The 12,667-nt window shown below is 44.6% G+C and overlaps 1 protein-coding gene across 1 annotated transcript in view; it reads left to right on the forward strand.

Annotated features, from left to right (window-relative positions):
- The window catches only part of LOC111952061 (disintegrin and metalloproteinase domain-containing protein 12), a 144,005-nt gene that overhangs the window by 128,233 nt on the left and 3,105 nt on the right, over positions 1-12,667 (forward strand). Inside the window, 1 exon segment of the mRNA XM_023970514.2 lies at positions 4,844-5,092. Within this exon segment, the coding sequence (XP_023826282.1) occupies positions 4,844-5,092 (249 nt within the window).

Consider the following 12,667-nt stretch of genomic DNA (forward strand, 5'->3'; position numbering starts at 1 on the left):
TCTTAGAAATTATAGGGACAATAAGGAGGCCTGCATCTTGTGACCGTAGTGTACGTGTAGGTATGTACGGCAGGACCAAATCGGAAAGATAGGTAGGAGCAAACCCATGTAATGCTTTGTAGGTTAGCAGTAAAACCTTGAAATGAGCCCTAGCCTTAACAGGAAGCCAGTTGGAGTAATATGATCAAATTTGTTTGGTTCTAGTCAAGATTCTAGCAGCCGTGTTTAGCACTAACTGAAGTTTATTTAGTGCTTTATCCGGGTAGCCGGAAAGTAGAGCATTGCAGTAGTCATGGATACATTTTTCTGCATCATTTTTGGACAGAAAGTTTCTGATTTCTGCAATGTTACATAGATGGAAAAAAGCTGTCCTTGAAACAGTCTTGATATGTTCGTCAAAAGAGAGATCAGGGTCCAGAGTAATGCAAGGTCCTTCACAGTTTTATTTAAGACAACTGTACAACCATCAAGATTAAATGTCAGATCCAACAGAAGATCTCTGTTTCTTGAGACCTAGAACTAGCATCTCTGTTTTGTCTGAGTTTAAAAGTAAAACATTTGCCGCCATCCACTTCCTTGTCTGAAACACAGGCTTCCAGGGAGGGCAATTTTGGGGCTTCACCATGTTTCATCGTACAGCTGTGTATCGTCCGCATAACAGTGAAAGTTAACATTATGTTTCCGAATGACATCACCAAGAGGTAAATATATAGTGAAAACAATAGTGGTCCTAAAACAGAACCTTGAGGAACACCGAAATTTACGGTTGATTTGTCAGAGGACAAACCATCCACAGAGACAAACTGATATCTTTCCAACAGATAAGATCTAAACCAGGCCAAAACTTGTCCGTGTAGACCAATTTGGGTTTCCAATCTCTCCAAAAGAATGTGGTGATCGATGGTATCAAAAGCGGCACTAAGGTCTAGGAGCACGAGAACAGTTGCAGAGCCTTGGTCTAACGCCATTAAAAAGTAATTTACCACCTTCACAAGTGCAGTCTCAGTGCTATGATGGGGTCTAAAACCAGACGGAAGCATTTTGTATACATTGTTTGTCTTCAGGAAGGCAGTGAGTTGCTGCGCAACAGCTTTTTCTAAAAATGTTGAGAGGGATGGGAGATTCGATATACGCCGATAGTTGTTTCCATATTTTCTGGGTCAAGGTTTGGCTTTTTCAAGAGAGGCTTTATTACTGCCACTTTTAGTGAGTTTGGTACACATCCGGTGGATAGGGAGGTGTTTATTATGTTCAACATAGGAGGGCCAAGCACAGGAAGCAGCTCTTTCAGTAGTTTAGTTGGAATAGGGTCCAGTATGCAGCTTGAAGTTTTAGAGGCCATGACTATTTTCATCAATGTGTCAAGCGACATAGTGTTAAAAAAAACTTGAGTGTCTCTCTTGATCCTAGGTCCTGGCAGTGTTGTGCAGACTCAGGACAACTGAGCTTTGGAGAAATACGCAGATTTAAAGAGGAGTCCGTGATTTGCTTTCTAATGACCATGATCTTTTCGTCAAAGAAGTTCATGAATTTATCACTGCTGAAGTGAAAGCCATCCTCCCTTGGCGAATGCTGCTTTTTAGTTAGCTTTGCGACAGAATCAAAAATACATTTTGGATTGTTCTTATTCTCCTCAATTAAGTTGGAAAAATCGGATGATCGAGCAGCAGTGAGGGCTCTTCGATACTGCATGGTACTGTCTTTCCAAGCTAATCGGAAGACTTCCAGTTTGGTGTAGCGCCATTTCCGTTCCAATTTTCTGGAAGCTTGCTTCAGGGCTCGGTATTTTCTGTATACCAGGGAGCTAGTTTCTTACGACAAATGTTTTTTGTTTTTAGGGGTGCAACTGCATCTAGGTTATTACGCAATGTTAAATTTAGTTCCTCAGTTAGGTGGTTAACCGATTTTTGTACTCTGACGTCCTTGGGTAGGTGGAGGGAGTCTGGAAGGGCATCTAGGAATCTTTGGGTTGTCCGAGAATTTATAGCACGGCTTTTGATGATCCTTGGTTGGGTCTGAGCAGATTATTTGTTGCGATTGCAAATGTAATAAAATGGTGGTCCGATAGTCCAGGATTATGAGGAAAAACATTAAGATCGACAATATTTATTCCATGGGACAAAACTAGGTCCAGAGTATGACTGTGGCAGTGCCTAGGTCCAGAGACATGTTGGACAAAACCCACTGAGTCAATTATGGCTTTAAAAACCTTTTGGTGTGGGTCTGTGGACTTCTCCATGTGAATATTAAAGTCACCAAAAATGTGAATATTTTCTGCCATGACTACAAGGTCCGATAGAAATTCAGGGAACTCAGTGAGGAACGCTGTATACAGCCCAGGAGGCCTGTAAACAGTAGCTATAAAAAGTGATTGAGTAGGCTGCATCGATTTCATGACTAGAAGCTCAAAAGACGGAAATGCAGTCATTTTATATGTACACTACCGTTCAAAATGTTGGGGTCACTTAGAAATGTCCTTGTTTTTGACAGAAAAGCTAATTTTTTGTCCATTAAAATCACATCAAATTGATAAGAAATACAGAGTAGACATTATTGTTTTAAATGACTATTGTAGCTGGAAACAGCTGATTTTTAATGGAATATCTACATAGGCGTACAGAGGCCCATGATCAGCAACCATCACTCCTGTGTTCCAATGGCAGGTTGTGTTAGCTAATCCAAGTTTATAATTTTAAAAGGCTAATTGAGCATTAGAAAACCCTTTTGCAATTATGTTAGCACAGCTGAAAACTGTTGTTCTGATCAAAGAAGCAATAAAACTGTCATTCTTTAGACTAGTTGATTATCTGAAGCATCACCATTTGTGAGTTCGATTACAGGCTCAAAATGGCAAGAAACAAATAACTTTCTTCTGAAACTCGTCAGTCTATTCTTGTTCTGAGAAATGAATGCTATTCCATGCGAGAAATTGCCAAGAAACTGAAGATCTTGTACAATGCTGTGTACTACTCCCTTCACAGAACAGCGCAAACTGGCTCTAACCAGAATAGAATGAGGAGTGGGAGGCCCCGGTGCACAACTGAGCAAGAGGACAAGTACTTTTGAGTGTCTAGTTTGAGAAACAGACGCCACACAAGTCCTCAACTGGCAGCTTCATTAAATAGTACCCGCAATACACCAGTCTCAACGTCAACAGTGTAGAGGCGACTCCGGGATGCTGGCCTTCCAGGCAGCGTTGCAAAGGAAAAGCCATATCTCAGACTGCGAAATTGGAGCGGGCGAGAAGGCTGCCGCTCCAGCCTTTGGGAATCTCGCACCAGTCACATACTCTGACCCGCTATAACATCTGCTAAACTGTGTACGTGACCAATAAGGGAGCTGGAGTCTGCACTCAGGTTTTCCTCAACCTTCCCTTATGATCAATTGATTGGTATGGTTCACTCACAGGCCTACACAATGGATGATGTAACAAGTACACTTTGCATTGTATAAAAGATTGGGATATGGATGTAGGGAGAACTAAAACGTGTGTTAGCAAAGACGTATTACAAACGAATTGCTGACAAACTATCTGACACACCATTGGATTTCTAATGTAATCATACTGTATCAGAACCGCAGCACCACAACAGGGAATCAACTTGGACTGAGACTTGCCATGCTTATCTGAACCTATTAATTCCAGACTTATTGTCAAAACAAGTTGACGGCTAAGCGGATAATTGATTTAGTCTCAGCGGCTCTCCCTTGAAGAAATATTCATGAGGCCAGTATTGCTGGCAGAAGGCTGAAGGAACTTTAATTGAGATGCTGCGGTCCATTTCAATGAAATGGTAATCATGATGCAGTATCATTATAGGGTTCTGCCTGAAATGAAAAGTGTTTGTGTACAGGGACACAGGAGAACAGAGTTGATTGATTCAAGCGTAGGAGGCAAATTGGGGTGGACTTGTGTTTGAATTGATAAGCATTGAGGGATGTGCGTGCGTGTGCATCTGTGCGTGCATTCAAACAACCAGTCGATTCCCATGGAGAACAGCTGGAGTGTATCATTGCGGTCAGAGTTCAGGGTAAAGGTTAGCTGGCTTAGGCAGGAAGGAAGATGCTTAACCCAGTTCCGTCTCCAATACCAGTATCTTATCTTGTAGTGAACATGGCTGGCTCCTCAGCAGTATTCAGTCCATCTGTCTACTGTATCTAGTTTGCTTCACCTGTGTCTAACTGACAGTTTGCTGTAGTTCCACTCCTGCTGTTTGTTCTGGCAGTCACGGTTCCCACTGTCCAGATGTCCAGCAGACTCTCTGCAAGTTACCTGGCATAGCTGCAGTCCAGGCCAGTTCAGTCAGTCCAGCTATCTCAGTTTTCTGTTATTGACTGCCTATGACACCTGTTAATTCATAGTAATATCATCTCCATGACAGAGAACTAAGGTAAAGTTTTACCCATAGAAATAATAATGAATAGTCAATGATGGCATAATGGGTGGACTGGCAGCCATTTGGAGTGTACCCATGCCAGGAAGTAAAAGCAGGAAGTGTACCCTTCAATCTGTGCTGTGATTTGTTGAGTCAACTCACATTCCCTAAAAATAAATTCCATTGCATGAGCCACATCAGTTAGAATCATTTGAATGAACATTCTACAGTACCATGGCAATCCAGCTTTAGTTGATAGAATGTTCCAAAATAACCATAGAAATACCAGGCAGCCATTGCGAGTGTACCCATGAGTTTACCAGTCAATTGCCAGGGTTAGAGCTTCCAAGCTTGTTCAATTCATTCTTATTTCTGAATGAGGTGAGACAAGGAGGAGCAGACTGAGGAGAACATAATAGCTGAAGCCCAAACTAACAGCTCTCTCCTCTTTACCTCCATATCCCCAGCCATCACACCTGAGTTCGGAGCCTCTCCTCCCTCCACACAGTTTCCACTCCCACAGCTTGCGGCGGCTGCCCCACTACCAGCCCCTCCACATCAGCCACCCTATGCCTGTCTCCCTGAGTGTGGGTCAGCAGCCCCTGCCACCGGTCCCACCCCACCACAAGGCTCTGCCGGCCCACACCGCCCTCTCCCCACCACGGGCACAGCCCTTCCACAGCCTGCCCCGACAGCAGCCCTACAGAATGGACCAGGTTAGTACTAACTGTTCAGCTATACACCATGAATACAAATACCGATGGATTTCCCTTATTGGGGATTTCTTTGGAAATTGATCTAGCTCGGATCGACAATCAAAAAGTTGATTGATGAATTTTCACAATCCATAAAATTCTAAGAACATATTCCAAAAGGACAATCGGAATATGTCCTATATGTCCTCACTCACTTATTCAAAACACCTGCCTTGGGTCCCAATACCCATACTACTACACAATGCATAAGTTATGGATGTTGCATACTAAATAGTGTGTTGCTATAACCATTGGAACAGCCCAACAGTTCTCCATGTTCTCCACACATCATGGTTTGTGCTGAGCCAGCGGGGCTGTGTATAGAGGATGTAAGTCCATCTGTCTGCTCAGGGCTCACGCAGGCAGCTGATCTGTATGCGTGGAGCACCGTGTCAGTTGTCCGCAGGTTTATGAGGCACAGTGTACACTAGCAGATGCACGTAAAAACAGACATTAACTTTAAGATGTTACTTTTCTCTCTGGTATATAAACCACATAACTGCTCCCAGAAGTAAGGAAAGACCATGCAGGAGATGGAGAGAGACAGATATAGATGTAATGCATCCTTCTCCTGAGGTACTCTCTGTTGAGGTGGGGCAACTGATGGATCACATATGTGGGAATGGAGTGTGTGTGTATTTTGGTTTCCATAGCAGCCTAGCTCAGTTCAGTTCCCCATTGAGAAAAAACAAACAAATATGGTATCTGTACATCCAAGGCACTCGGGTTCTCTTGTACTTTTTATTTTTTAAACAAAACATGAAATAATGATGAAATTCAAACTCATGAGCTGTATACACCGTGTACAAAACATTAGGAACACCTTCCAAATATTGAGTTGCACCCCCCTCCCTCTTTTTCCCTCAGAACAGCCTTATTTCGTCTGGGAATGGACTCTACAAGGTGTCGAAAGTGATGCTGGCCCATGTTGGCTCCAATGCTTCCCACAGTTGTGTCAAGTTGGCTGGATGTCCTTTGGGTGGTGGACCATTCTTGATACACACGGGAAACTGTTGAGCGTGAAAAACCCAGCACTGTTGCAGTTCTTGACACACTCAAACCGGTGTGCCTGGCATCTACCATACCCCGTTCAAAGGCACTTAAATATTTTGTCTTGCCCATTCACCCTCTGAATGGCACACATACACAATCCTGTCTCAATTGTCTCAAGTCTTAAAAATCCTTCTTTAACCTGTCTCCTCCCCTTCATTTACACTAATAGAAGTGACATCAATAAGGGATCATAGCTTTGAACTGGATTCACCTGGTCAGTCTATGTCATGGAAAGAACATAATGTTTTGTACACTCAACCCAAATGTCCACTATGCTGTCTGACTACCCAAAGGTCGTCCTCATGGTCTAAATAAGGTTTCACAGTTCAGGCAAAAAAGATACATCTTGACTTAGGTCTGCTGAGGGGCACAGTTCGTGTTGAATGTGGGTGTCCATATCATGTCATATGGTGTCCATGGTGACCTCTTTTCTACATAGACTCCTGTAGTGGAGTATCTGATCCAGAACTACCCCTGCTGTGTAGGATTCCACCACAGAGATGCAGACACACAACACTCAATGTATAAGATGCATTTAACAACATATCTAGGATCCGATTACCCTACCCCTTAACTATCAGAGATTAAAACGTATCTGATGCAGGGTCAGTAGAGGCAACTTCTACTTACTGGGAGCAACTCCAGTCTGGAAAGAAGTCTTAAATCTGATTAGGTCTTTATTTCAACCTCTGTGGGGCCTCTCTGGTTTTATCTGCATCAGAAGATGATTCAGCTGCCATCTACCAGAGGTGATCTTATTCTCTGAGTTTAGAGATTCAAAAGGCAAATTGAAGCAAACAGACCGCTGTTTCACAAGAAGTGGTTTCTGCTGTTTGTCCTAATACAAGAGTCTTTAGATGTGGTTTAAGGTACAATACATTAACACTAGTACTGTAGACTCAGTCTAATGTGTTTTTGTGAGGGCAGTCATATCCGGTCTAAGAGCTTGATCGGCTACAACGGAGTAGCCTCTAATGATGACATCACTGAGGATGGCCATTCATAAACGATTCATTAAATAACTCTTGGCTGCATTCAAAAGACTTAAAAGACACACCCTTACACCTCAGCCCTCAAATTAAGTGGACACTTCTGATGATGTATCATGACGTCTGACGAGTATACAGTTGCAGGGCTGGAAGGAATTATTTTTAAATGGACCGCCCTTGCCCGGAAATTCGTCACTCGTTCATCCCCCGATGATTGTGTTTTCAGCCACCGGTAGCTTTATGAGCTACAGTAAATTATGATTGCATGTCTACTTATATTAACTATATAATTATTAATATATGCCTACTGTATGATAGCTAGCAAATTAATTAGCTAACTAACGTTAGCCTGCCTAGCTGGAACTTCTGAAGAAGGAAAAAGTTTTATTTCCAAAAGCTAACCAAAGAAAAACATCATTACTTTTATGATACGTCTTTGTGCATGTCACGCCCTGACCTTAGAGAGCCTTTTTATGTCTCTATTTGGTTTGGTTAGGGTGTGATTTGGGTGGGCATTCTATGTTCTTTATTTCTAGGTTTTGTGTTTCTATGTTTTGGCCGGGTATGGTTCTCAATCAGGGACAGCTGTCTATCGTTGTCTCTGATTGGGAATCATACTTAGGCAGCCTGTTTTGCCACCTTAGGTTGTGGGATGTTGTTTTTTGTTAGCTCTGCGTAGCCTACGGAACGTGACGTTCGTTGTTCTTTTGTTGTTTTGTTTGGAGTTCGGATTTAATAAAGAATCATGAATACGTACCACGCTGCACCTTGGTCTCATCCTTACGACGAGCGTTACAGAACATCCCACCACAAACGGACCAAGCAGCGTGGTAAGGAGGACTGGACATGGGAGGACATTCTGGACAGCAAAGGATCCTGGACGTGGGAGGAGATCCTGGCCGGAAGGGATCGCCTCCCATGGGAACAGGTGGAAGCAGCTAGGAAGGCGGAGGCAGCTAGAAAGGGGGCCCAGCGTTACAAGGGGACACGGCTAGCACGGAAGCCCGAGAAGTCACTCCCAAAAATGATTTTGGGGGGGCACACGAGGAGAATGGCTGAGTCAGGTTGGAGACCTGAGCCAACTCCTCGTGCTTACCGTGGGGAGAGTGTGACTAGTCAGGCCCAATGTTATGCGGCTCTGCGCAGTGTGTCTCTAGTGCGCACTCATAGCCCGGTGCGCTATATTCCAGCTCCCCGCATCGGCCGGGCTAGAGTGGGCATCCAGCCAGGACGGATGGTGCCGGCTCAGCGCATCTGGTCTCCAGTGCGTCTCTTCGGTCCAGGATATCCTGCGCCGGCTCTGCGCACTGTGTCTCCGGTGCGTGTCCACAGCCTAGTACGTCCTGTGCCAGCACCCCGCAGTTGGCGGGTTAGGGTGATTATCCAGCCAGGAAGGGTGGTGCCAGCTCTACGCTCCAGACCTCCAGTGCGCCTCCTCGGCCCAGTATATCCTGCGCCGGCTCTATGCACAGTGTCTCCGGTGCGCTCTCGCAGTCCAGTGCGTCCTGTGCCAACGCCCCGCAGTTGCCGGGCTAGGGTGAGCATCCAGCCAGGACGGGTTGTGCCAGCTCTGCTCTCCAGACCTCCAGTGGTGATCCATGGCACGAAGCCTCCAGTGGTGATCCATGGCACGAAGCCTCCAGTGATGATCCATGGCACGAAGCCTCCAGTGATGATCCATGGCACGAAGCTTCCAGTGATGAGTCATCGCACAAAGCCTCCAGCGACGGCCTCCAGTCCGGAGCCTCCAGCGACGCTCTCCAGTCCGGAGCCTCCAGCGACGCTCTCCAGTCCGGAGCCTCCAGCGACGGTCCCCAGTCCGGAGCACGCAACGAGGGTCCCCAGTCCGGGGCCCGCAACGAGGGTCCCCAGTCCGGGGCCTGTGGAGAGGGTTCGGGGTCGGCCACGAGGGTCCCCGCACCAGAGGCACCACCAAAGTGGGGTGAGCCAGAGGTGGAGCGAGGTCTACGTCCCGCACCAGAGCCGCCACCGCGGATAGATGCCCACCCAGACCCTCCCCTATAGGTTCAGGTTTTGCGGCCGGAGTCCGCACCTTTGGGGGGGTTACTGTCACGCCCTGACCTTAAAGAGCCTTTTTATATCTCTATTTGGCTTGGTCATGGTGTGATTTGGGTGGGCATTCTATGTTCTTTATTTCTAGGTTTTGTGTTTCTATGTTTTGGCCGGTTATGGTTCTCAATCAGGGACAGCTGTCTATCGTTGATTGGGAATCATACTTAGGCAGCCTGTTTTGCCACCTTAGGTTGTGGGATGTTGTTTTTTGTTAGCTCTGCGTAGCCTATGGAACGTGACGTTCGTTGTTCTTTTGTTGCTTTGTTTGGAGTTCGGATTTAATAAAGAATCATGAACACGTACCACGCTGCACCTTGGTCTCATCCTTCCGACGAGCGTTACAGTGCATTAGTAGCACAATTTCAAACGTATTTACATTCGTTTTTTACTTACACTTGTATGTTGACTTCATATTGACGTTGAGGTTTTAAGTTTTGTCGGACCTTTCTTAGCAGATGTACAATCATTGCGAATTGAATAATGGGGTGTTTAAGGCGCAAAGTGATCATAATTGTACACTCACAAATTCCATTAAACACGAGTGCTGAGGGGCTTACGTTGCAAAGTTCCCTTGCTTAGCTAATCATTTGGACCGACGACCATATGGCCGCGGGGATTATGGCCGTTACTTTGAGTTTGAAACGCAGCCCGTCATGCAGTGTTGTAGTACTTGATATCAAATTTTGAGAGTCTCGGTCTTGTCTCGTTGGATACATTTGTACTCGTTCTTGACTCTGTCTCGGACAGTGAGGACTCCTCATTTTTTCCGAGACCAGCAGAGTAAAAAACAAAATGATCAGCTTCCATTCAGTCAGCCCATAAAACCCCTTCACCAGGTCAAATATATACACTCCTTTCTTGATACATTAATACCTGAACAGTCTTTATATCGAGACATGTTTGCGCAGTGACGAGCCTATTGGACCTAGGTCTTCAGTGTGTGACAGGTTATTAATACTGAAATAACAGCAACGGTAATACCAGCGTAGGAGTGCCATTTTGTAAAACACAAAGGGCCAGTGGTGTAGTGGATGCTACCCAGGTATATACAATATAGCCACTTTTTTTCCCTTCGCTGGGAAATTTTGGTCCAAATTTGAGTATATCCACTTCTCCCGGCACCCCAAACATACAACCAGTGCATAGGGCCGATGGAAAGACAGCAGTCAACACACAGCATGATGTTAAAGCACCACTACACCACTGCATAGGGCCGATGGAAAGACAGCAGTCACACACAGCATGATGTTAAAGCACCACTACAACCACTGCATAGGGCCGATGGAAAGACAGCAGTCACACACAGCATGGTGTTAAAGGACCACTACACCCTGCATAGGGCCGATGGAAGACAGCAGTCACACACAGCATGGTGTAAAGGACCACTACACCAGTGCATAGGGCCGATGGAAAGACAGCAGTCACACACAGCATGATGTTAAAGCACCACTACACCAGTGCATAGGGCCGATGGAAAGACAGCAGTCACACACAGCATGATGTTAAAGCACCACTACACCACTGCATAGGGCGATGGAAAGACAGCAGTCACACACAGCATGATGTAAAGGACCACTACACCACTGCATAGGGCCGATGGAAAGACAGCAGTCACACACAGCATGATGTTAAAGGACCACTACACCACTGCATAGGGCCGATGGAAAGACAGCAGTCACACACAGCATGATGTTTAAAGGACCCACTACACCACTGCATAGGGCCGATGGAAAGACAATCACACACAGCATGATGTTACAGGACCACTACACCACTGCATAGGGCCGATGGAAAGACAGCAGTCACACACAGCATGATGTTAAAGGACCACTACACCACTGCATAGGGCCGATGGAAAGACAGCAGTCACACACAGCATGATGTTAAAGGATAAACAGTCCATTGACTTACATAATAAGCCAGTAGGTCCCAATCATAAGAATACAAAAACACCATTAGGCTAAGCATTTCCTAATCAAAATTTCTCAATCGAAACTATTACTTCCCATTGCAAAAAACATTTCATGTTAAGCACACAAACTAACAGGTGACCTAAAGTTTAAATGCAACAATGTTTCACACACAAGTTACTTTCAAAGAGATGGCTAACAACAGCATACGAGTTCCAATAAAAAACACAGTTCCACTTACCAGATGATGATAATTTGAATCTTAACTTTTTGTTGAAAGTTATTCTTGAAAAGGGAGAAGCTAACAAATTAGCAAAAACATCCTCTTTGATAACACCTGCTACAGTGACTTGTTGGCCTTTGAGAAGGCAGAAGTTTCCATACGTTTTTTTGTAAAAACAGTGCCACCCTTTACAAGACAAAATGTGATTGGTTGATTCCACTGTCACTCCAAAATGATGTCCTAATACAGTTGAATCACAGAACAATGAGACAGATATTTCACGGATGTATAAATGTGAAGCATCCGCTTGGCGTTTCCACTACCAAACATGGTAGTGAGAGGAAGCCAAGTGTCAGGCAGTGGGAGAAGATGAAACAAGATGGATTTTGGCCGACATTCTGCTAATATTCTCATTATCAATCTGAATACAGTTTTCTGTTCACGAACTAGAATATGTTATGAACAGAGGTTTGTAGACTTTACCCTTTGCTAAAGTTTTTAAAAAGGAGTGTTTGGAAGGAGTGCAAAGGCGAATTGCGTTATTGCACATGGGCACTTTACAGAGTAGGAGTTCCCTAAAGGAAATATTCAAATATCTACTACAACGCGCCAACAGGATCTCGCTAGCTCGTGCTTGGCTCTGCCCACCTCCTTGCTCGTTCTGCCCACTATGACTCATTTGTTCCCATTTGAAACAACGGGCTGTAGTCTATCTTGGTTCAGTTATAAAAATCTTTGGTTGAATGGCAGATGCCTTCTATCTAGCTTCTGATGACCTAGCCAATGACTGATTTAGCTAGCTAGATTAATCTCCCCAGAGGCAAACAAAGAAAAAATCCTGATTGGATATTTTTTTCTCTCTTCAGTGCTAACCCTTTCCTTTCCAATAAAAATTGAAGAGATTAAATCAGAACATCATTGAAAATAATAATATAATTTGAATTATTATTATTATTTTATAAATCCTTAGCCCTTCTCTGAAGGCGTAGAAGGCCCTCATTGTTCCCCACTGTGTTTGGGTTAGTAATAATTTGTAGAGTGGCTCTATTTGCCCTCAGTATGCATTTCTTCACCATTCTGAATGTCTTAAGAATCCACATGTTCTTCTGAAATATGAACACAGATATACTGGGCATTGTGAACTCTTATTACAGTGACGATTTGACAAAATTACAATCATGGTCTTGAATTTGACTTTTTCTGGTCCCTTGTCCCCCTTCCGGTCTCGGTTTTGACTCAGTCTCGCCTCCCTCCGGTCTTGGTCTTGACTCGATTTGCTCCGGTCCTG

The sequence above is a fragment of the Salvelinus sp. IW2-2015 genome, linkage group LG25 (genome assembly GCF_002910315.2).
Source record: "Salvelinus sp. IW2-2015 linkage group LG25, ASM291031v2, whole genome shotgun sequence".
NCBI classification, from domain to species: domain Eukaryota; kingdom Metazoa; phylum Chordata; class Actinopteri; order Salmoniformes; family Salmonidae; genus Salvelinus; species Salvelinus sp. IW2-2015.